General features: G+C 37.1%; 1 protein-coding gene across 9 annotated transcripts in view; it reads left to right on the top strand.

Annotated features, from left to right (window-relative positions):
- Positions 1–14,487: 14,487 nt before the first annotated feature.
- The window catches only part of LOC100647585 (carcinoembryonic antigen-related cell adhesion molecule 5), a 94,617-nt gene continuing 83,282 nt past the window's right edge, over positions 14,488–25,822 (top strand). For 5 of the 9 annotated variants that reach the window (XM_048410652.1, XM_048410648.1, XM_048410647.1 and 2 more), the window contains exons 1-2: positions 14,489–14,702; positions 21,148–21,635. In XM_048410652.1, the coding sequence (XP_048266609.1) occupies positions 21,578–21,635 (58 nt within the window). In that variant the 5' untranslated portion in view covers positions 14,489–14,702; positions 21,148–21,577. Of the gene's footprint in view, positions 14,757–21,147; positions 21,636–25,822 lie in introns of all 9 variants that reach the window. The other 4 variants (XM_048410646.1, XM_048410649.1, XM_048410644.1 and 1 more) reach the window with 3 other exon arrangements.

Genomic DNA, 25,822 nt, shown 5'->3' with positions numbered 1-25,822 from the left:
GCACTATATTTAAGAGAGAATAGCGTGGTTCGTGGTGGCGGCGAGGCGCCAGGTAACGTAAATATCAGCCAGCATTATTAATAACCCAAGGTAATTTTACGTAATTGAAAATGCCTAAGAAGGGTCGTGCCGGTATTTTCCTCCGTGGGTATTCTCTCGCTCCTGAACTTAATGGCGGTCTTCTTTCCGTTCCTTGGTACTCATAGCCTGCGAAAGTTTGCCAACAGGGCACGATGAAATCCCCCTTGGGCCTCTGATTTTTCATTTTCACGACGTTAAACGTATGTATTTCGCCAAAAGCTACAATTTATTTGCCCCTTGTTTCGATGTTTGATAATACATGTGGCAAGTAAATAAGCAAGTATCGTGTAAAGTCGTGCATTAGTCGTCGATATACGAAATCTTATTTCTATTACTATCCTCGATATAATACTGCCGTGTACAATAAAAGACGCTTTACATTGCCAATAAAAGATGCCAGCTTTTAATTCGTCCAAGAATTATCGACTTAATCGTTATTCTGCGTGCCGTAAAGTATGACGCAGCCATTTTCAAATAGTTCCGAATAGTTCTTACGTTCGTATATATTATAATTTTAATTTAATCGTACGTATAACGACGTTATACGTATACTAAATACATATCACTTTGATTGTTTATTGAAAGCATCTCTGTGAATAAAAACTCAATTATGATGCTCATAAAACAGAGGATACTTTATTCGAATCTTCATGCATCGATAGTTTCGAAGGTGAAAGTTTCGAATAATGAAAGTAATGCTGGATGATAAGTACCTAAGTAAGTGTATATGTATGTACGGTTGTCGTAGCAACAGATCATGGAAAATCAGATGCGTAATAATAAATAACGTCACGTAAAAACATAATGGTCCCGTCATTTGTGATCTTGTCGCAAGAAATATAATTAGCCACAGACTAATAATAATAGCACATACGACATTTCTTACTTTAATTCAAGACATTACACGAACAAAACAAATAATTCCAAGAGCTGTTATAAAACTTTCTCTATATTGTGACAAAATTATATTAAAAGTTGTAATAGCAGTTGCTAAACTCATCGGACGAGTTTCATACCTTTGAAGAAGTTTACGACAAACTACTTGATTCGGATTTGTACCATATTGATGATTGATCACCACCTTACAACCATACGATCAAAGATAAAGTAATAATACAAAATAAAATAAGAAACACAAATTTCCTTCAATTTTATATACGCTGTCTTCTTATGGAGAGTTTATAGCGATTTGCTCGACATTCTATGTATCTCATAAGAAACGATACGCGTGTGTGGCTTAACTTTGAAGACTTTCGGTTCGAAATATGATTATTTTGTAAGCAGTGACAAGTGTATAATACGTGCTCGTAATATGGACACTTATAAACGACGTCCATATAAACGACGTACTTGATACGTACACCAGAAGCGAAGATTTTACGGAAAGATCTACGCGTGATTCTGCAAAATGCAGAAAGATATCGAGGGAATAAAAAACGTGAAGATCAGAAACTGTTGCAACAGCGTGACGACCTGACGCGATATATCCTCAACGCAAATGCCTTACAGACCAGGATAACGGTGGACAGCTTACAACTTATCACCCTTCTCATTCCTGATTGACCATCGCCAAGCATTTCAGACTCACTGTACCACTTACTCAGCCAGGCACGCAACGCCAAGCTCCATACCGACGATGTATGCACTACTTACCTAGATCTCTCTTCCTTTCTTCCTCTCCTCCTCTCTGTCTGTTTCCCTTTTTCGCTTTCTCGTGCCGGCTCGTGTTTACCCTCCCGCATCGCTATCTTTCATCGATATTATCTTTGAAATCACACGCACATGTACACGCACGCACAAAAAGGCGCGCGTTGCAAATAGTAGACATTTGCTGCGCTGTTGCATCATTCGGTCGAAGATTGGTCCATCAGCAAAGATATCACATCTCTCAGATGCGCGATTTGAACACGCGCTAAACGAGTGATAAATCCTGTGATCCATGTACAAGCTTCTCGTGTACGAGATTTCAGAATCACTGTATTTCCCTATGATACATTGAAAACTCGCCCTGTCACGAGTGATCGACTGACCGAATATCTCCCGTTTACCGATATCACATTTTTGCTTTTGCTTTTCCGTACGTTTTACATTTGTATTCTATTTTGTGAAATTTTAATTTGCTTTCCATTTCATTTATTTTGAATGTAACGTTCGCAATGTAAATAATTACACAAGCAGTAGATATATGTGATAATAACGATAGATTATTTAAAAGATATATCTACTGCTTGTAGTTGTTGTATTAACATGTGTTAACACAGCAACTCGACGACTACTTACGATCGTACTTTGCTCGCGAATAGCTAGCTATAAATTAATTGCTAGCTATAAGCTAGCAGTTACAAGTTACATCCGTTCGTTGCGAAAAATCCGAATCGGACTTTTTATTCAAGCGTCGTAAGCCGTAATCGATAGAAGATATCAAATCTGGAAGAAAATTTGTTCGAAGAAATCAATTTCATACTTGGATTTTTTAAGCTACGTACTTAAACGACTTATTGCAGTCGGTTAAAACCAATCCATATATCGTATCAAATACGAGTATATGATATTCAGTTACCCGAAATTTTAACAAGGTTTTCGTTACTATATATTAACGTAATTAGACTTACTCTTAGATAAATACGACAGGAAATCGTTTCTAAATGCTGGAACGGTGGGTAACGGGGCACGATAACACATTCAAAATCGAATCTCGTGGGCGCAAGTGATTCAAGATCAGTGATTCGAGCAATCTATCATTGATCGAAATTAAACGGTCGGTTATTATTGAGATCATCGAGGCACACTATGCTCGCCTACTTGATTGGATTCTCGATGACAACCATGCTGACAGTGTTCCCATACAGGTGGATAACTCCTCCGACGCAACCTATCGTTGCTCGTAACATCCGCTAACAACCATACTCTGTCGAGCGAATATTTCGTTCGACGGCTTAACGACCAACAAAACCATCAGAAATATTCAACGTCGATTAGGCTGTGATGTTGATAACGAGAAATATCGTTTGCTATGTCTCAATCGGTCATCGATCGACGTAAAGAGTAATTCGGACAAGTACTTGTACGACGCAATTATCTCTACTTTATTTATATTTTACCTATTGTATTTGAGTAATAGTTTTCGTAATAATTTTCTTTAATGTTAATGGAATATGCATTTAAAAAAGGTAGTTAAAAAATTATTCGGATACTAGACTCGGATGCTAGATTTGAATACCGTCAGAGTTTAATACATATACAGGTATATGCGTGAACCATTTTTTATAAATCACCAAGTATCAATCATGTCACGCGTCGTTACTATTACCTACTAGCGTTGTAAAGCAACCTGCTGAGAAGGTACAGAGATAAATTATGAACCGCGTAACACGACTACCTCTAGTTTGTTCTTAATAAATTGATCAAAAGCTTTTCATCGCTTATAATAAACCACTTTTTATCAGTTATGCCAATCTATGGCACAATCTACGAAGCAGAAATGCGTGCATCGATTTCAATCAATAAATAATTTATTTTTTCACGTGTAGAAATAGCAAACGAAACGTGACGCGTAACTACGGTATCGAGTATTCATTGAAATAATAATCGTTTATTCTTCCGTTGCGCTAATATGACAATACAGAGATCAACTAGTTACTCCCTCGCGCATTTTACTTTCACGAAATCAAGAATTTCAACGACCAACGACATAATCAATTATGGAATATTTTACTGTCGCTGTCTGTTTGTTGAGAACTGCACCGTGTAACTAAAACTAGAGTTGGAAACAATGTATCTCAATTCATATTAGTTGTCGTGTACGTCGTGTCGTTTTGCGTCGCGTTGTAAACTTGGATCACAGGAAAAATTCGGTTGTGATTTACGAGACCTGAAGAGAGCATCGAAACGGCAATCCTGAATATCGATGACGCAGGAGCTCGGTTCGTTTGACGTTAAAAGAAGCGACAGAAGAATCGCTTAGTTACTCGTTCAAATATATAATAATTTGTACCTTCTACAGTTTGAGAAAATACGAGTATGCAACGAATAACAAACACGCGTTACATAAACGTTACGATGTCCTACTAAAGATAAAAAGTCACATATCATTAGAAGCGCGCGTACGTGGTTTCTTTAAATAGAGTGGTGAAATATCTTTTAGAATAACTTTATCCGGCGTACCCAACGATTAACCGTATTATTATTTTATTATTCCAGATTTATAAATATCAGCAATTTTGGAATTGCTGCGCTCGCGAGATTTTTCAATTTGTGAATTTGGAACAATTTATTTATTAGAAAGTTATCTAAATGATATAAACGATGAGAAAACCACCTTTTTTTTACCAATATCTTGTACGCCTGCTCTCGCTAATCAACGATCATCGCACGAAAGCGTTTAATCTTGTAGCAAACACGCGCTAATCGCCAATAGATTATCATACATGTCTGTTTCGTAAGAAAACGTACGGTTTCGAACGATCAGAGCGGTTCCCTGCATTTCATCGTCTCTGATTGTAGAAAATGAGATAGCGAAAAAGATCGAGGATGCTGTACATTATGCTGCGTCATGAGCCAACGGACCCCAACGGATCCCAACGGTCCCCAACGGTCCCCAACGGTCCCCAACGGTCCCCAACGGTCCCCAACGGTCCCCAACGGTCCCCAACGGTCCCCAACGGTCTCGCGACTGCAACACCGTGTATACCTCGCTATTCCTCTATATATAGAACCGTCAACGCAGAACCACGGATCCTGCGGTAGAAAAAACGATGCTATGCGTATTCCAGCATCCCGAGTAAAACGCAGTACTCTCTCCTTCCTTGACAGTCGCTTATATTCAACCGTATATGCGAGGCTGCAGAAAATGTCTTAAAAAATCTGTTTTAACGACGGCACAATTTTCACGATCGATTAATTAATCGTTCGATATCGTGGCTGAAATTTGTCCAATTTCAAACAATAGTAATAAAATCTAGAGCTCAATACGAATTGTAATTATATTTTTATTTACTAACCAAACCCATATAACGCGACGGCGGCCGCATTTAAAAGACCAACTCACATGATCAATGGTAATCATGTTTTCAATACGGAGTTGTACACGATTGTGTAATCCGAAGGGCCCGTGAAATACTCTCAACCTCGTCCAATCTTCGTTTATACGTACTAGTTTATATAAAGAAAAGATAAGAGTCAGGTTTGGGAGACAGTCGGACAACCGATACTCTCGAACAAGTCGAAACGGCAGTTACGTGTATGGGGAAAAGTTGTTCAGAATCATGTTTTATCGACGATTAAAATCATATTAAGGAATCATTGAAACCCAAGATACCGGCAGCTTCCTAAATAATCGTGTAACATTTTCTCTATTGAATTTGCTTCTTCGTAATAAAATATTATTAATTATCATACGTGGTAAAATAAAATCTGCGATTTATTCTAATTGACGTTCGATTAATTTCTCCCATCTTCGAACAACAGCCGCTATGTACATTGTACATCAACGCTATTATATAACAGATATTTCTCGAGTAATATCCTTGCTTGAATTTCATTGATTCCGAAGATGTATTTAAATTCGTGTAGAGTTTTAAATTAGCGACTTCTTTAGTATTCTTTTAGTAATCCAGTTCCCTTTTCCTTGAAAACGAAAACTTTTTAATAAATTCTTCCGCTTATATCCATACATTCGTTTACGCTTCTATGTTTGTATATGGTACTGTGCATAAACGCGTGACTGTTTCTATTTCTTCCTTTATTTGCTTTTCGATCGCATATGACTTGGCAAACGATGAGGAAATCGCACTGTACGCGTAGTTTGACCGTGTCTAGTTTGCGACCCAACACTTTCCCATTTTTTCACAGATTTAAAATTTCAACGAATGGTAGATCAAGTATATTCGATTAAAGTGAAAATTTCCTATATTATATGTGGAAACGAGCATGAGATTATTTTAGCCGGAACGTTACTACTATAAAACACGGTGGCGTATAACAAATGTTTCGAACGATAATTCCTTTTATTCATAATGGATCAAAGACAGAAAGAAAGCAATAACGACAAACGAATATTAAAAAATAAATTTCACGAATTATTCAAGACAGGCAGATTACGTATCGATCGTTGATCATGAAATTGGAGAACAAAGAGAGAACTGGACATTCTCTAGTTAGCTTGTTGCGCGAAACAGGAAAGAGGGGATACGGGCGAAAGGGCTTGTCCGTGCAGATCCGCAGGAAGCGAAAAGGGATAGAACGCGAGAATACACGCAAGCTCCAGCTGCATGCAATAAACGTGCGTTAAGCCAGCGCGTATGGTCTAATGCCATCGAGATTATGACGAAAACTAATTAACTCTCTTCGATCAATCCGTTCTTCGTTCTTTGTCTTCTCCGTTGCTTCCTCCGCTGCCTTCTTGGCTCGAATGCCGACAAACCGATAAATCACAGTATCTGTCAACGATTTGTGATTTTCAACTAAAGCAGTCGTTAAAAACTAGCTGATACGGCAAAGTTACCTTGACATTATGTATTTAAAATTTGTTTACTTTTACGTAAATAGGAGAATCTCTTTCTTTCATCCGCTCGTCTACGACCTACAGTCTACGATCTACAGTCTACGATCTACAGTCTACGATCTACCCAACCGATTGCCAGCGAACTGTATAGGCGAGTTCCTCCGAATTCACCGTCGACTTTCATTCGATCTCGTGACACTGCATCCATCGGACGTCGATAGACCGAGTGCATCTTTCTTCCAGTAGGCGTCATCCGTCGAAAACGTATTCGACAAGATCAAACGCTCCACATTCACTTTGCTCTTGCTTTTGCTCTTGCTCTTGCTCTTATATATATACATATATGTATATATTTTGGAACTTTGGAAAAATCCCTTAATATTATAATCTCGATTCTAATCATAGCCGTATTAAAAAATTGTTGTCATTCGATCTGACTGTATTTATTAGAGATTTATGATAGTGAGCTCGGGCTCGAGGCGACAACCAGTCGCCGAACATAGCCGCGGTCAACGGATGAACGTTTTGTCTAACAAAGGCATGAAGTAACTCTATAGCTCTCCTTAAAAGAAATACTTGGGTGCACGAGGGTAAACATTTCAACGATTTCTGTCCCGTGGCTCGTCACACGCAGATTTGTCCTTCGGGTAAGATGATTACCAGATGTCAACGCATCTTCGCAATATATATTTAGCTGGCCGAGGATCCGTTATAAATCTTAAGTTTCAGTTATATAAACTACGGGAAGATAAGAGAAATCTATCCTTTCACGAACGACGCTTCCCTCAAGCAACTTCTCCTCAAGGGCGGTTAGCATCTTTTTCTAACCACCGATATGGAGATTGACCATTAGCAGCAACGCCAATTTCCCTCACCTTCCGAACGAAGGCTTTCCTCGACGAATCCGAGGATCTCGTGTCCTTAGACACACCCCATATAGTTTTTCCTCGGTGGCATCATCGGGACGGAGAGTCATGCTCTCGTGCGATCTCATCGACGAAAACAGTAACGTCTTTACGATCATTGAGTATTTCACGTTTTGTTAACAAAGAGTCAGACTTGGGCTTTGTGAGAACGTACATCTATCATCCCGTCGACCGCGGATTCGTTATTGAGCCTAGGATCATTGTCATTAGTTTCTCGAGTATCTAATTATCGCGATTACTTGTTAAATTCTATCATAATCATATTTGCACTAGTAAATACCTCTATTGCGTAATGATAACGTCTAATGCCAATGGGGATTCGTTTCACGCCCTTAACCCTAACTCTAATCTTAACGTTAACCCGACATATATATATAATAATTGAATAATGTTACGTATGTATTCCCAAATCACTCTTTCCTATTTCCATCTTGCCGTTTTTAATCTGTTAACTTTACTTTGAAAAATGCCTTACGGGGTGCGTAGCTAAAACCAAGCAAAACCAGGAAGGATTACGTTTTTATTAAAAACTTGAAAATTGACAAAAACTAATAGAATAAGGCGTGCAGAAGAATTCAGGGAATAGCCGATATACGCGGTAAAGTACACAAATGGGGTTGCATCGAGGAAAATAATCAACTGAGTTTATAAAAAGTGTTACGTTATACGGAGCATGGCCGATATACCAAAGAGAATGATCAAATAATCAAACTTTTCTTTAGAAGATATATAATAGTTTTAGTGCAAGTATAAAGAAAACATACCGCCAAGTGTCACTTATATTACTTTTTATTAAAATTTTGACTTTTTATAGTAAATGGTAATTTTTTATTTCACACGACGACTATACAGGTCAACCGCACCGAAATAGAATTTTGCATCGACGTAGATACAAATTGAACGTAGTTAAGTGGTTGAAAAAGATTAAGACGCAGAAGATGACTCGATCAAAGATAATTATCGTTATTTCCGTTATCCTCCGTTACAACGACAATGGATATGAACACATGTTTTTATATTAGAAAAGTTATCTCGATAATTGACAACGATGATACGTATCGTTAAAAATGTATATAATATATAAAATATAAATATATTCGAAGGGGTTCGTAAAGATTCTATAAAATTAACTTTTTATACATGTACGTATCTGTATCTTTATTTCGCTTCAAATCGCTTCAAATCGCTTCAAGTCGCTTCAAATCGCTTCAAATCGCTTCAAATCGCTTCAAATCGCTCGGAATCGCTACAAATCTCAGATCAATTGAAAATAAGATTATATTCGAAAAACGGAACTTGAATTTGCTACAATTAGATAAATGGATATCCGAGAAGCAAGTAAATATGTATGTAACAAAAAGTCGATGTCATCCGAGCGAGGGTTATGATTTTGGCAACACCGTGTTCCTCCATATCGCTAAATAATGATCGATGTACCACCGTAAACCTTCGACAATAGTAGATTTGAAACAGGAACTGTGAGATTGCGGACCGGTTTGCCAAATTAAGGTCGTATGCAACATTCCCGCATTGCATGCCTGCATACCCTATACAGCTGCTTGTGTGGAGTGTATGCAAAATTCAGGAAACCACCCTCATGGCGTTCTCACGTTCTCACCTCTATCTGCAACCGTTCGGATAATCTCACACGAGTTACTGCGTAGCGTAGGATTCGGTATTAAATCAGTTTTTCAGATTTAAATTCGATCAAATTCTTAATTACTACGTACTACTACTTAATTACTACTTTTATACTATTCGAATACTTGTGACATTATAAATAATTACCATTCGTATTCTTCGAGATTCAATTTCAACCAACCTATACACGAGATACATCGTACAGGTTTTCCTAATGACTTCTCTCGGCGTACTTCGTCACTGTCGATAAGACGAACACCGACAACCTCGTGTTTCCTTGTTGTTACGATAGCAACTTGATCTTTCCAAATTTGCAACGAAGTTTATCTTTTAAATTCAATACGATAGACCGTAGAGCGTTGACCGTAAGTCGTAAACGAACGAAAAATTATTAACATAGAAAATCTAAATTTTAATATGACGCGAGGTACAATTTTTCAATTGTACGATTGTCACGGAGCACTGTTCAAGTCTACAAATTAATACAATATCAAGCTATGGGACAATACGTTACTACACTTGTGCGTTACTATAGTAAACTCAATTTCCAGCACAAAAGTGAATAAATAATCAATGTAGCACGAATCTTCTCTGAAAGTATTGTTTTGTGTTCTTTTTAATTCGTAGGTTGACGGGCGACAATTTACCGAAGTGAATAGTTAAACGAATTGGTATCTCGAAACCCGATTGGAATACCGATACATTCGGTTATTGGAGCGCATTGTTCCTAGAGTTGGTGTTGAAGCACGAATCGAGGAAGTATTTAAAGGTGTGATATAGAGGATAGCCAGGAGTGAAAACAGCTTTCAAAATTTCAATGAAATTAATTAGATAACATTTAATCTTTGTACAACGAAACAGGTTATTGAAAGGTCATGTAGTTTGGACGCGTTCACTGCTTATTCGTGACAGAATCATTTTATGTACGTATACGTAGCATATATTACGGTAAACATATAGAAATATATAAATCATAAAGTTTGTAGTTCCGTTTGTACGAATAGAATGCAAAGTTAAAAGAAACATATAAATTGCAAAAGCTACGATAAAAGTAAAAATAAAAATAATATTTTCTTGGGTATCGTAGCCTGTAGCACGACATACCAGCGACATACAAAGAAACTGATACGAAGAAACATGGGAAAATGAAATAAGAAACATCCATGGTAGAATAATAATTTTTTGATAAAAATAGCAAAGCCTACTACGCACAAAGTATATACATAATATTTGGGATAATCGCGTGTTGTATTAATTCAACGTTTACTCTATTTTGTAAACCTATCTATTCATAAACTTGAAATTAATCGTCGTACTAATAACATGTACATTTTCATCGAAATCCAAGTTATTCGAATGCTTTAATAATATTATAAATTTTACAAAGTATACATAACATTCTGGCCATGCGAAGTTGGCCTTGTATTATTCAATTTTTTACGTTGCAATTTCAACGAGATACGCAATATGTAATATATAGTAGATAGGTAGAGTAATCGATAATATCAAAGCCTGCTATAATACTATCAAAACTTTTAAATAGAAAATATGTTGAAACACGCGACATTCAGAATACAAATATCCAATGAAATATACGCAAACAACTGAATATAATAGATATTATTGTATTGGATACAAGTTTGTAGATGGAGTTTATAGATCGGATCACGGTAGTTGTATTTGAAAAAAGTATAGTAGCCTGGTAATGTAGCAGGATAATTCAGTGTCGAGCCGTTTTCATTGATCGAACGAATCGATAATTGGTATCTCGGAAGCAAATTAGAGTGCTGATAGAGGTAGCTGTCGAGGGTGCATTGTTGTCGTGGTCGTCGACGGAGCAATAGAGGAAACAAGCAACTGGACCCGACCGGCCAGGCGGAGGGGCAGGCAGGCAGGCAGGCAGGCAGGCAAGCAGGCAGGCAGGCAGGCAGGCAGGCATACAGGCAGACGCGAGTAAATGCGAAGCTTGCTGTTTGCTCCGCCACGGCGTGCAGCGGCGTCCGATTAATTTCTCGGGCAAAGCCTGCGGGCTCCAAGGACATTGGCAACGATTGTTTTCGGCTTTGCCGATCTCAAAACCGTGTAAACGTCCGGCAGTTGCTTTCGCGTGTTTCCTAATTAAACTACCACTATACGGCGAGAGAGACCTTAGCTACCATATCAACGACAAACCTATTTACATTAACATCTTAATACTTAATACTTATTAACTCTTAATACATGCTGTGCCTGCGATTCTACTATCGTTTCATTCATTTTCAACTTAATTAGTTTCATAATTAGTTAATTATTTTCAGCTTAACTATTAACTTGACATTAATCGTCCAAAAATAATGGAAGAATAATCCGAATATCAGCGATAGTCGTTAGTTTTTCGTTAAAGACTAAATAGCTAAATGTGAAATTAAACGTAAAATGGACGTACAATAACGAGGCGCTATCGTTTATTAACGCTTGTTAACGTCGCAGTAGAAAGCTTAATACGTTTCTATTTTTCGAGATAATCATCTGATTTTCGATTACTATTCGTTTCATTCGCTGCAACACCTTTTAATAATAGAATATAGTCTATGAAATAAGGACATGGCTGCGAAAAACAGTAGTTAAGGGCTGAACATGATGAGTGATAAAAAAAGGTAATACATAATACATATGTGTATCTGTCCAAATATTTATAGAAGTTGAAATGGGATAACACGTCGTACGAATGTATATAAAATTAATATCTTTAAAATAACGGGGGAAACGCCATTCTGAAATCTTCAATTCAATGAAATTTGCATGAGAATAGGATAGGTACTAATGAAAATCGAGGATCTGCATTTCTCCAAGGTTAATGGGGCAAGAGGGAACTAACGAATTCAACAAACTGTAAGAGTTGGTTGATCGCACCAATTTACAGCACAACGTTATGATATTTTCCACGATATCGTGGCAAGTTTCCAAAACATCGTCGAACGATAAAGAATATATAAAAATTGCTAATTTACTCACTAGCAACGTTTATTTCTTGCACGACATTGCCCATCCATGTGTCTTGATTTTACGTAATACGTAATTTCACGTAAGAAACGATTTAACGAACCGATGATGTACCGCGATATATAGGTTCATTTTACGATAAATTCTACAAGATGTTGGAACGATATGAGAACCGGACCCAGTTGATCGATCATGAATGCTAAACGTTATGGGAAACTTAAATGTGCACAAATTTACAGAATGTATACAAGAATACACGAAATACGTATCAAGGTAAAGCATTCGTTGTAAAATTTTAGAGTATGAAAGAAACGTGTGTTTAATTGTTCTATTCTATTGTTCCTCTTTGACCCGATGATCCATGAAAATGTAAATTTTCATAAACATCCGCCATCTAATAATAGGTAATTCGTAGTAGCAATAAGTAATAATTTAATTTGAGTGGATGCTTTAATTTAAGATTTTTTCATAATTTAACAGCGCATCGTAAGATCGACAGAAGATCGATATCAACGCATTCGTATTATTATCTGTATGATAGAACTCCATTTATCCGAACCCGTTGAGGGACAAACAGTTCATGTAATTAGAGGTTATACAATAGGAATTCACCAAATCTCTCTGCTACCTATGATTTCTCGTTCGAATAATTGGCGTTCGTGTTCACTTAATCGGGCACTAGCTAAAATTTCGTTTCGATAAATGATATTCTCTGCCCTAGTTTACCACAAATGCAAATATAAATGCATGCACTTGTTCGCAATAGTCTGTGGATAACTACGACATCGACGCTCCTCCGCGTCACCACGATAGATACGCATTTGCTCTCAAACGACAAAGTTCAAGGGACCATTTACGATCTTTGACGTTCAAAATTATTTTTTACACTCAAATTGACAAAGCTGCCCAGGGAGCTCGTATTATAAACTTCATTTCGTCTAAAAGACAATCGTAATTAAGTTATATCTCGATCGGCCTGAACAGCCTTTAACGCACTGCTTGCTTCGTATCTCGCATCAACATGCATGTGCGACTAACTATGTAAATACATTCGTAAAAGGTTTCGACCGGTCTGTAAAATTAAAAACAGATACAAATACCTCATACGCTGTTACAAGACACTAGCGAGCGATAGATGCGTGGCATACTTTCTGGTCCACTAATTACGTTATAATCGGTCTTTCGGATAAACTATTATATACATACATATATTTGGTTTATCGGTGTTTCTCTTTCTATCGAGCAATGTTCGGATCGCGACCGTTTCATTTTCTGTATCATTTTTCATAGCGCGTGATACAAGGGACAAATACGAGTTGGAATTTTCCCGTAAATGTACTGCCGCAAATGTACTGTTTCTCGTAAACGTTGTTGGCTTTTATTCAAAATGATATATCGCGTACAAAGAAAAGAAAAATTATAAATTTTAGATTTTATGCCATAAATTAAGTTCTAGTAGTTTAAATTTTAGTAAACGCTTATTGGATTTTTACTTGTTTCGTTATCTCTTTTAAGCCGATCGATTATAAGAACAAAGTTGACAAAACTGAAATTCCACCATTGGGAATTCTATAACATTAGATAGAGCGCGTCTAACAGCACGAATATACGTGGTATAATAATGCATGGGGAATAATCCACAAGGTGTGATAGAAAGCGAAACAAAGAGACTAAAAGCAGTAGCAGATTATAATTCATACGATAATTGTAGCAGTATCGATAGTTTGTGCCATTATATCGTATTATTATTAATGGTTTACTGTCACGGGCTCATATTTAGTCACGGTATCGTCGTTCCTACGGACGATTCGAAGAAGATGGGCAAACGTATCTGAAGTTAAGTGTCCGAAGCAGTATCCAGTAGAGAGTTGTCATTTAGCAGGTAGCACCGCATCAAAAGACTGTACATTGTACATTGTACATACAGGTGATGATACGAGGCGTCACGGGGTGATCGAGAATGGAAATACGAGATCCGTCGAGTCTCGACGGGGTGAGGCATCAGAGAGCGAGAAGGGCGAGAAGGGGGAGAAGGGCGAGAAGGGCCGAGGCGAGGCTAGGCTTGGCTTGGCTAGTCTGGGCGAGGTGAGGCGAAGCGGTGGGAGGTGGGATGGGGTGGGTTGAAGTGAGGCGAGGCGAGGCGAGGTGAAACGAGACGAGGCGCGGCGAGGCGAGGCGCGGCGAGGCGTCGCGAAACGAGGAGAGGCGAAACGAGGAGAGGCGAACCGAGGGATACCGTGAAACGTGCCGGACGATTTGAGAGGGCCGGCCGGCCGACGCGAACCAAGGGCTGAAGCACGGAGTGGGGCGCGAGAAGCGTCGCGACGCTTCTCGGTAGCGCCGGGAACTAAAAGTCCGGGCGGCACGACGCGCCAGTATTCAGCCCGCGACGGTCGCGAGCGTTCGCGTACTTTCAGCTTTGCTAGTACATATGTATTTATTTGGGCTTGTTCTGTGCACGTATATAGTATATTAGTATATACGCAAACATATATCCGAGTTCGTAAGGATAAATCTCCTAACCGGGGCAAGTGAATTCTTCTCAAGATTTTTTTCGACCACGCATATCGGTGAGGAGACGGAATCGAAGAAACTTTTAACTTGTGATGGGTGAACAAATTTATGTAAAATGTTCCAAAGTTCGAACTTACCGAAGGCAGTTGCTTTGCCGAGTTTCATTTCCTCCTCTGTTCTTCGTATCCTTTTTGTTCCCATAGGCAACAGCCACATTTCTCTATTTAATTCCCACAAAATGAACTTGGCTGAAAGGAATCGCGTTTTACGTTATTATTATCCTTTTCTCCTTCTTTTCCTTTTCTTTCTTCGCTGTTTTTCTTATTAACCGCGGAAAAATAACTGAAATTTCGGCCCCGATTTCATCTTACCATTGGAGCACACTTTTTACCCTTTCTACCGACCATGTATTAACATTAATCGAATACCGTGCGATCATTTACCAATATCATAATCTAACAGAGAATTCTATCGTTCGATCCCTATCGTTTCCCACTTTGACGCCAACGATTTAACGAAAACTTTCTACAATATATATTCCACGTTCTCCGCTTTTTCGTTTTTGCAGTCTCAAATATGTTTGACATTTAATCAAATACATACATTGTGTTGTCCGAGCATTCTTGGATAGACTATAAGTGTTATCGAATTTGATTCGCGATTGGGATGCGTGCAATTGTAATCGCACGTTTGCGATACCTGTAATTTCTGTACATATATTTTACTCGACGATAAAGAGAAGGTAAAAAGAGAACTGACTCAATTTATTTCCTTGTCGATACCTTGTCGTTCTATTCTGTCCATATGTCGCACGACAGTATGTAAGATGACAGAAAATTACATGAAGAAAAGACCTCTGTCTTACAATTTACAGTCGTTCGCTTCGTAGCCTCCACTCTCGCATCAATTTTTATTTTCATTTCATTTATCGATATCGAACAACCTAGAGCATACGTGACTTCGGATACGTTACCACCCTTGCCGTGATTTCATCCTCGTACGAATCTTATTCGACGTTGAATCGTTGCGTTGGGATTGGTAACAGGACCGCCGCTGCGGCTTAACGAGTTCAACGAGTTTTTCTCGGTCGACCGTTCGGTAATTGAGGATCTGGTGGCACACAAAATTCTCACCGATACGATACTTTTATCGACGAATTAATTCGTATTGATTTGCTGTGGTGGAACGAAAAAAAGAAAATAGAAAAAAGAAAAATAAAGAAGAGAACGTTTTTCAACCATTCGATACTGACTTGGGCGGCAATACCGATAAGTGTTTCCAAATGCATCGAGAGCACCTAGATTTTGACGAAGCATAAACCTATGCGATTCCTATCTATCTATTCCTTCGTTCGAACGAACAATTCGTTGCCGTTCGCGAGAATTTATAGCGATTTCGTTCTTATACCAACGTCGTGAATTTCATCGATCACATACTTTAAAGATAGATACGTATCGTTTAACCAAATAACCTTAACAACTTTCCTGTCATTCTGTCAATTTCTGTCAAAATCTTTTTCAATTCTAATACAAAGACTCTGTTAAAACATTTATATATACGTATTTATTTGTAGATAGAAAAAGATGAAACTGACCAAATGTTTCACTCGACATATATACTCTCAAACTTTTCCGAATAAAACAGATACATAATTAGAAAATGGTCTATAATAATAGTCATTTTCGGTACGTTGAAACGTTATTTCCTTTTAAACAGCTACGAACAGGTACGAGTTAGTATTTTCTGTTGCGTTTCTTTCGTTCGATTCGTTGCGGATTAACGAATTATTAGCAGGAACGCGTTAAAATATACTCATTGAAAATGACTATCGCATTACGCAAAGTACCCATTAGAAGTTAAAATTCTTTAATCTTCTTTAATCTTCTTTAATGTGCGGTATATGTAGATTGCGTTAATCGAAGGATATACTCAAACTTAGGGATTGCATTAGAACGCGATTACTATTAGAATATCCGCTACTTGTTAGAAAAATTGAGAAAGCAAGAACAACAGCTCGATTATTCTTTTAAATTACTTGCTCGTATGATAATAAATAGCTGCTAATATGCTATATATACATACACACACACATATATATATATATATATATATAGTACATTTGTATTATAAAAATTGTTAATTATTTCGTCGTATATATATTTATGAAAATAGAGATTTAAATAATAACGAATAATCTCGCGAATTCAGGGGAATGAATAATATCGATTTAATGCAGCAAGTGAAAATTGTTGAACCGACGCGACGAGCGGAGAATCGCATTCGAATCTAAATCCTTCTTGACGCGAACATCGCTTATAAACGTTTTCAGTAAATAAGTTGTTAGAAGTGATGTTTCTCTCCCTGCTAAATAACCTGGACAACGTTTCCTACCGCGCGACGAGTAAAGTCCCTCTGGGCTGCTGGGCGTATTAGCAAATTCGATTCGGTGCGGTAACTTCCACCGCTCCATCGTTCCACCGGTGTAACACGGATGGAAGGGATAATGCGAACGAAGCACGATGACGTCGACGTTTAATAAAGTTTTTCGCACTCGGGGTTCCGAGTTCCACCGAATTTTATAGATAAACATCACAGGAAAAAAGCGATAAAAAGCGTTTTTGTTGTTTGTGCCTTTCTATTTTACACGCTTATACGTATCGTTCGCTTAACGCGTTTAATGCTTCAAAGTCCACACCTGAACATGCGGTACAAACCTACCAAAACTTTTTCTATAAATTCAAACAAATTTGATAAAACGTCCGTTTCTTACGAGATAAGTTTGTGATGCTGTTAGTCAAAATCACTGTGGTTTCGATTTTGCATTCGTTGCGTCGTACAACTGACAATGAAATATAAACAGAAAAGTGTGAATCTTTGGCACTTGGTGACAAATCTTTTCGACGGAAAACCGACTGAGAGGAACTTGTGTTTCTCGAATGAAACTAGTTGCTTTTTAGTTTCAGAGATGCGAAACTTTCTTGAAATCCAGTAAATTCATTGATTCCTCCTTTCCAGCGAATCAAAACCTCTTCTATTCTTGTGCCAAGTTTTAAACTAGTAAAACTCGACCGGATCTAGACGTGAGAAGGCGAACAAGTAAATTCGATTTGATAGCGTAATCCAAACTATAAATCATACAGCTTTTTCCTTGAAATTATTTGTAAAAGAAACGCAAATTGCGAATGAATATAACTCGAGTAAAAGTAAAAATTACAGATTAGAATCCAATTATAATTAGTATCCAAGTATAATTGTTTATCGTTATCATAAGTACGAAGCGTTTTTAGAATTAGCAAAATAGAATTTAGTTTTACATTAAATTGTACATCGAATCTGTAATTCTATATGTATGTATACGATTGATACACGGGTATCGATGTGCGTAGATACGAAAGGATGCCAGTATAATTCGTTGCGCGAAAATCTCCACTTTTAATAAAGAGGAGATTAACTTGCCGGAAATACATTTACTTCGTATCAAAATTAACATCTCTCATCAAATTAAATGATTTTCACGCAAATATCGTTACACGTGTAACGATCTTTTATTTGCAACAACTTAACGATTAACAGCACGTTTTCGAAAAGTATAGATTTACGTATAATATCATAGATATTTAAGATAAAGAGAAAATGTTTCGTAAATGTCAGTGTTAAAAGTTAAAATATTCTGTATTTTCAGTTTATATATTATTTATTCAGTTTCAGCGTCGAAAGTTATCGTTTACTACCGTAACGCATGGAAACTGTCCTCCGTTTATTTCCGTAGTATATACATAGTTGGATACGTCTTCTTCGGCATTATTTCGTACGTTCGGCAATCCTATTAGCTTATTCTTAACAACAGCTGCCTGTGCATCGTTTTATCGCAAATTAATCACTCGGAAACTTCGTTTACGGTTGTGTCCTTATGTACTTTATAGTAAAACTTGCTCGTTCTGCGAAAATCATCCAAATATTATAGAATCTACATCATAGGAAGACCAATTATAAAAGATACAGTAACCCAAGAACAATAATAGGGGAATAATTTTGCGATACAAACAGAATATATAGCACAGCTGTATATTTCAATTCAAACTTCTTTCGTTCTTTCTACATTAACTTAAAGACTAATGGAAAAATATGTACGTATACATGAAAACAACAAAATTCATCGAAATAATCAACATTTTTTTTAGAATTGAACATTTATCACATACCAATTTAATGGAATCTCATAGTACCAATCTATAGATTCGAAAAAATTATATTCTTCAATTATATATTACGTTCGATCACATTGCTGAAATATAATTTTCTCGTGTTATTTATCGTACAATTATATTTGGATATGGTTTTATTTGTAATATATCATTTGGTGCCCGTACAATTGACACGTCTCGATAAATGCCATTCGTGAGATACGTGTTATATTATATTATAAACTTAATAACATTAATATTACGTCGTAATTGATAAATGAATACGAGTGGATGCTAATACATATGTACATTGTGAATAGAGGATAAATAGGGTTGAAATTTTGTCGAACGAAGGTACGCGTGTATATTGAAACGGCGGAAAAAGTGAAATGACGCGGTAAATGTCCTTTAAAGTCGAGTACGAAGTTAGTTGGCAAGGAAGAGCACCGCGAAGGTTCATACAATTAATCACTTAGCAGTTTTATTCAATTATGTCTTGCTGCGGCCCAGAGTGCCAGAACGCGAGTAGGAGGATTTAGGGTGGCTAGCGACAATGGCGTAGGTTGAAAGGAAAGTTGGTAGAAAAGGAAGAAGCAACGGAAGCCTTGCTAGTGGTATTTGATTTGTAAGCGAAAGCATAACACACTGTTAGAGTTACGCTATAAGGTTGCACAGAGAGATACGTGTTCCATGTTCATCAATCATCGACGATAAAATCCATCGAAAAGTCGAGTTGCCTTTTCAATATGCCGTTAGCATATTCGCGTCGTATCCCGTGGTATCGAGAAAGAGGGTCGATAACGAAACAGACAGAAAGCGAAAAGCCAGCAGCATGAAACACAGGAAGAGGAAAGTTTTTATCGCAACTAACATCCGTACAATTAGAAATTCTCCGTATGATTATTACCATTATGTTACAACTTATGTTACATATAATACATACGAATTGGCTCTTACTTTGTACGTAGATATCGTACGTAGAGATCTGCCGAGTATACTTTTGTCTCTTGAAGTCACACATTTACGACGCACAAATACCTTTCGATACTTTTTCTTTACATTCCATTCCAATTGTTATCTAAGAAAATATATATATTATTAAATAACAATTTTCTCAATTTCGAACAGGCTTTCGAACAGAGGAGATTCTGGCCAAAGATTCTTCGGCTCTACCCATATTACTCTGTATTACGACATACTCGAGTATTTTGATTCTACCGAGTTTGTTCACTTGGTTTGCCAACTTTCTTTCACGATAGTTCTTTCATTCCTATTTCTTATTTCCCATCGATACGGGTTTTCCTTCCTCTGATCGAACAAATTTTCGATATAGAATCATGACTGATAAACATCGATATCTGTACGTAACGGTTTACATAAACGACTTTTCATCAAAATGTTTTTCACATTATTAAATCTTTTTGGATTTTTGGATACTTGTAATTGGACAACTTGGACAAACACAAAGCGTTTGAATAAGAATCATGTCTTGATAGAAGATGATTGGAAATATCTTTGTTGTCTTATCGACGTAATTGTGGCGTGTATAGTTCTAGCGTAATATATCTGCGAGAATACCGTGATCTTTAAAATTCGAAAGCATTCAATACCTTTTCTCAACGCGGGGTAAACCGCTGCGATCGAATTCGTGGAAAAAAAGTCAGAGCGTTTTGAAATAACCGATATCCTTGTTGAATCAGTCACAACGGCGCAATAATTTCGTCATCTCTCCGCATTTAATCCCAATAGACTTTCGTCCATTGAATCACGTCGTGTCTTTTGCGCATTAATCGTACAACGTTTACGAGTTAGCGGCCGTACGAATATACGTATTTATCAATTAAATATATTCGTTTTATAACTTGTACACCCTGCACAAACTGTCGTTAAAGTGTTGTAATAGAGATCATTCGAAAGAGCTTTTCCTTTGAATCTTGGTTCATACGTTTTTACGTTATACATACGTTATACATGCCATGTATGTAGTCCTTTTACACAATGTTATAGATAATTTTGTTAGTTATTACGTAATATACGAGTAAATTCGGAATGTTACATGGTGTGATTTTCACATCGAGTAATCTTTTTCGACCGCCGAATTTATACAAAGCATATTTCGTCCCGTAGTGTATTATTTTGAATTAAGATACAGTGACCATGTATGCTTTACGAATAAATTGTTGCATAGTATTTGTATACTACTTTAGTATTTAGCAAGATCGTTGTAATCTTAGTAAATGTTGAATATCGTTTTGATAAAAATCTAATTGTAATTCTGTTTATTCAAGTCTGATATGTGACGTTACTTACATTCCAGAATGCAGAAAGAGAGTATGTCGAGGAGAGTTTCCCGAAGAATCGCGTGAAAGTGAGAATCGCGACGGATGACTGCTTAAAAATACCGATTGTTTATCAGTGGGGAATCCGAGAAATCGCAAAGTAAAAGAAGAAACGAAAACAGTGTAGCGGAAATCTTAGGAAACGTGAACGGCGGGTGATATGAGTGAATATAGGATCTTTCGTGACGTTAAACGATCGAGTTACGGCCTGGTCGAAACAAACCCCGTCGATTAACCGGCACGCGATACGTCGGAAACACGATTAAAACACAGTGCGTCCCTTCTCTTTTGCGCAAAGAAACCGACAGATTCGTGAGCTCGCGTGGAAAGCGAAGCAACGTTGGATACAGAAGGGAAAAGAAGCAAACGGGGTGTGTTCAAGAAGAGAAGTGAAAAAAAGGAAAAATAATGTGGTGTCACGTCCTCGCCACCGTCGTCGCTTTTTTGTGTGTTGTCTACGCTCAAGGTTAGTCTGATTTTTATTCATATTTTTATACATATTTTCATTCTAATTTCGAATCTGCCATTGCCTTCATCGCCTTCATCGCCTTCATCGCCTTCATTGCCTTCATTGCCTTCATTACCGTCAAGGTGTAACAATGGGACGTTCGTTATCAAAAGATATAGAGCACACACACGCACATTTATTTTTACGAATATGTAACAGACAAATGGTCAAGGACTTGTGATTTCCCTATTTAACAGAATCTTGCAGTTGCGACCATATTACCTGCGTGATTAGTTCGTACGAATCAAGCACCCTCATTTTCATCCAAGATCGCATCACGTTTCTAGAAATCACCGATCAAAATGTCAAAGTATCTTCAGTCTTGCGTACACGTATATATCTTCGTATATATCCACGAAAGCCTGTATTCGATGAAACTACATATACGAGTACGTATCGCGTGCGTATTCACGACGAAAAGGTAAAAGCATCTATGGTTAGAAATCAGAAAAGAATTTCCAAGTCCGATCGATACGCTTCGAGATCCTTTGAGAAAGTTACCACTGAACTCTGAATCTACATATATTCGTACGTTGAACTCGAGCTTGTAAAAGTGTTAAAATGTCGCGTTATTACGTTATCTGCGGTCAACGAATTTTCGTTTTTCCTACAAAATTCAACGTATAACCTATACGCATGATCTAGAAAATATAAACGAAACGAGTTTTTCCCTAAACTATTCCGCATATACAGGTTTCTTTCACCTCCTTTCGTCTAAAGATCCGAGCATTATCTCTATATATTATCTTTACACATATATTATTAAGCCATTTATACGATGAATCAGTGGTTCGAAAATAATGCCAACTTCATGTTTGTTTTACTAGGCTGTGTATTAGCGCACCTAGGCATATTGTTTTATATACATATCATATATATTTTACTATCGTATTTTACCACGTTTGTAAACATAGATTAGGTTTATACAAGTTGTTCAGAATTTTGAAACTCTCGTTTCTCAACCATATACGAGTTCTCGCATATCTTGCAACTTTTCAATTAAACTTCAAAATAAATGACAGAAAAAAAATTCTAATTCTTTACATTATATGAATATAATATAGAACATCAAACAATTAATATAGAAATTTTGAATGTCTCTCTGAAACTTGCTTTGTAATAAAATAGGGCCAGACGAACACAGTAAGGCGCAATAACGAAGAATTAAACAAGTTGATGAAAACTTTATTTACTTTCAAGTTAGAGCAAGCCGTGATAAAGATCATTCGTTGTATCTGCCAACTATACGATGCAAAATGTATACAGATATGTTTCATAAAAATATTTTTTTTTAAAAAGCTTCTCGATCTGTCGTATCGTGCCGATCTAAAACACACACACACACACAGATCGTCGTTCCGCTGTTTTATAATTTACTTTCACTTATGTTTTTAGATATATGCGTTGTCGTAGTAGATACATTTAGTTACAAACTGTTGCACGTAATAAAGAAAGAGTGTAATTCGTTGGAATTTATGAAAATCAAAACGATGCTATTTGTTCCGAAAAGTAATTTTCGCGTTTCTCGTGCATTTTAATGTTACTCTTCCGATCGGAAAAACAAAAGGACTGAATCTCCATAAATAAATATCAATAATGTTTATTAACGAAAAGCGCAATTGGATTTACAAAAAAAAGAAAAGAAAAAAATTTCTTTATGCAATAAATAACGGTGATTCAATTGCTTATATTTTATACGCGAATGTAGATGCGTATTAGTGATACTCACTTAAATGAGGTAAAATAAAAGAGAAGATTGATATTATCCGAAATATGTCGAGCAATAATAAACTTCCATTAACTACAATACTATATTTTTCGATCGGCCGTCATCATTTTGTAATTTTTTTATTAGCAAGGTTTCTTATACATTACCCGAGTGGGTATACTAAATCGGTAATGCCTCGGAAAATGCAATTCAAAGGGTCGCAAAATCTCCACCAATTCTTACGATCGAAATCGTTATCAAATCACACAGCAGTATAAGATATTATAAGGTGGGAGTGAGAATCGACGAGACGCCATTCGAATAGTACAGATATCGCCATTTTGATTAAAACAAATCAACATACGATGCAATCAGACCATCTTTTAAGCGGTAATAAATTGATAGATACAATAAGATATGGATAGGATACACAGCCCTGGTATAACAGCCCTAGCGGATATAAGATATATTTTATATATGTACAGACACGTATGCAAATAGATATTATGTTTCTCAGCGAATTTCTCGAGTTTCGTCATTTTGTTTGTATTGACAAAAACTATTTCCCAAACACTATTCACATTTCGCGACAAGTACGTGCTTATTATACGCACGTATCGATACATACGATGTTCGTAGATCGTATCGTAAAGTCGAGGATTTTGTCACGCCTATTCTTCGACTTGTTTTAACGCAAGCGGAGACGCAACCCTAGGCTGTTGCTGTTGTGCGTCGCGAGACCCTTACGTGCAATCGAATCGAGGTCGCACGCGTGTTTGCGTCGACGAGTGCATGCGAATTTGTACGTACGCACGCACTCGCACTGTAGTCACAAGCATCGAGGCGTGGTCGGCGAATTATGTGCTACGTGTAGGGACACGTACGTAGGGAGTTGTGGCGTTACCGCGTCACCGACCTTTACTCGTGCACCCTCTGTTTCTTTCGTCCACCCCAATGGATCGTGCAGTTTACGGTTCCCATACGGCCGTGGATAGATTCACCCGTAGCTTCGTACACTACGTACATACGTGAAAACAGCTTTTGCCGAAACTGTCGAGAGCTTCGCGATGCTTCCTCGAGCTGATGACGAGGCTTTGAACAATACTGCAACATTCGAGCTTGCATTCTGTTTTTTTATCTCCTCTCTCTCCTTTCCTTTTACTCGTATAATATGCCCAAAAAGAGTAAAATTTCACCTTGCGTTTGATAATTTTCGAAATTTTGTATCACACGCGTATCGTGCATGCAATGCAACGGCGAATATGCAAATATGCCTATTTTCACCAGCGTGAAAATAGGCAAATTTCCAAGTTTGACGAAATTTGATATTTAAAACTCTGCGCAATTAGTACTAATAGCGTTTAGAAAAATAAAACGATATACAACATAACAGTAGTGATTCGTCACATTTTGATATCGTCAGTGTTGTAATTGCTGATTTTATTAAGAAGTCATTAGGTCGTTGCAATTATAAATGGAACATCGAGATAACAAACGTAGTATAGGTTAAAATGTTCAAAGTTTAGTTTTGGAAATGGTTTTGGCGTGTTTTATTCTAGCTGTATTTTTATAATATTGACTAGGTATGACGGGCTATGGTCATGTTTTTGGAAAAGTAGACACGCACACGTTCGCTAGTGTGCACGAAGTGTGTACGAGTCAGTGGGACGTATGAGATTGCCAGCAGCGTTAGAACATTTTTGTTTCGATGCTTTTAACGTTTGTGTCATTTTACTTTGAGAACAAGTTGTGCGCATCGCATTCACGCTTCGAAGTGGAATGCATTGCGCTCAATGCATTGTTTACTAAAATTGACATTTAGCATGATACCGTTATAATAGTACCGTTATATCTTTGTGTCTTTTTCCGTTTAAACGTAAATTTGTACGAGACGAAACTAAAATCCTGTTGATTTCGAAGCATTTGATATTTGCATATTCGCCGATGGGATATATTTGCTATGGTAATTCATAAATTTTCAGCCATTACGCCATCTACTATACTATAATATGATATAATTCTATTTGATGACTATCACTCATCGTGATATACATCTGCCGATCGATATAACGAATTTAATTAGTTCGGTTGACGCGTAGCGATCTTAATCGATCGCCATATGTTCTTACTGTCAGCGGACGTTGAATTCATGCGTTTCCGTCGCTAGATAATGTCAGCTATCGATTCATTTTAACGATTACGTTGATAATGCCCTCTTTCTACTTAAATCTACGTTAATTTAATACCTTATGTACAATCAATTATTTATTTTAATCGTATAAAATAAATAAATAAAACAAATTTAATTCCTTTATGTTCGGATTAGCATAAACAATGTAATAATAAAATCTGACCAAATATTTCATTCAAATTCTAATACCTTCGGTATAAAAATAGGTAATTTAATCGATAGCGTTACTTGTACGTACATCTACAT

Source organism: Bombus terrestris, chromosome 11 (genome assembly GCF_910591885.1).
Source record: "Bombus terrestris chromosome 11, iyBomTerr1.2, whole genome shotgun sequence".
NCBI classification, from domain to species: domain Eukaryota; kingdom Metazoa; phylum Arthropoda; class Insecta; order Hymenoptera; family Apidae; genus Bombus; species Bombus terrestris.
Note: the sequence above shows the minus strand (reverse complement) of the source record. Positions and strands in the feature narration are given on the sequence as shown.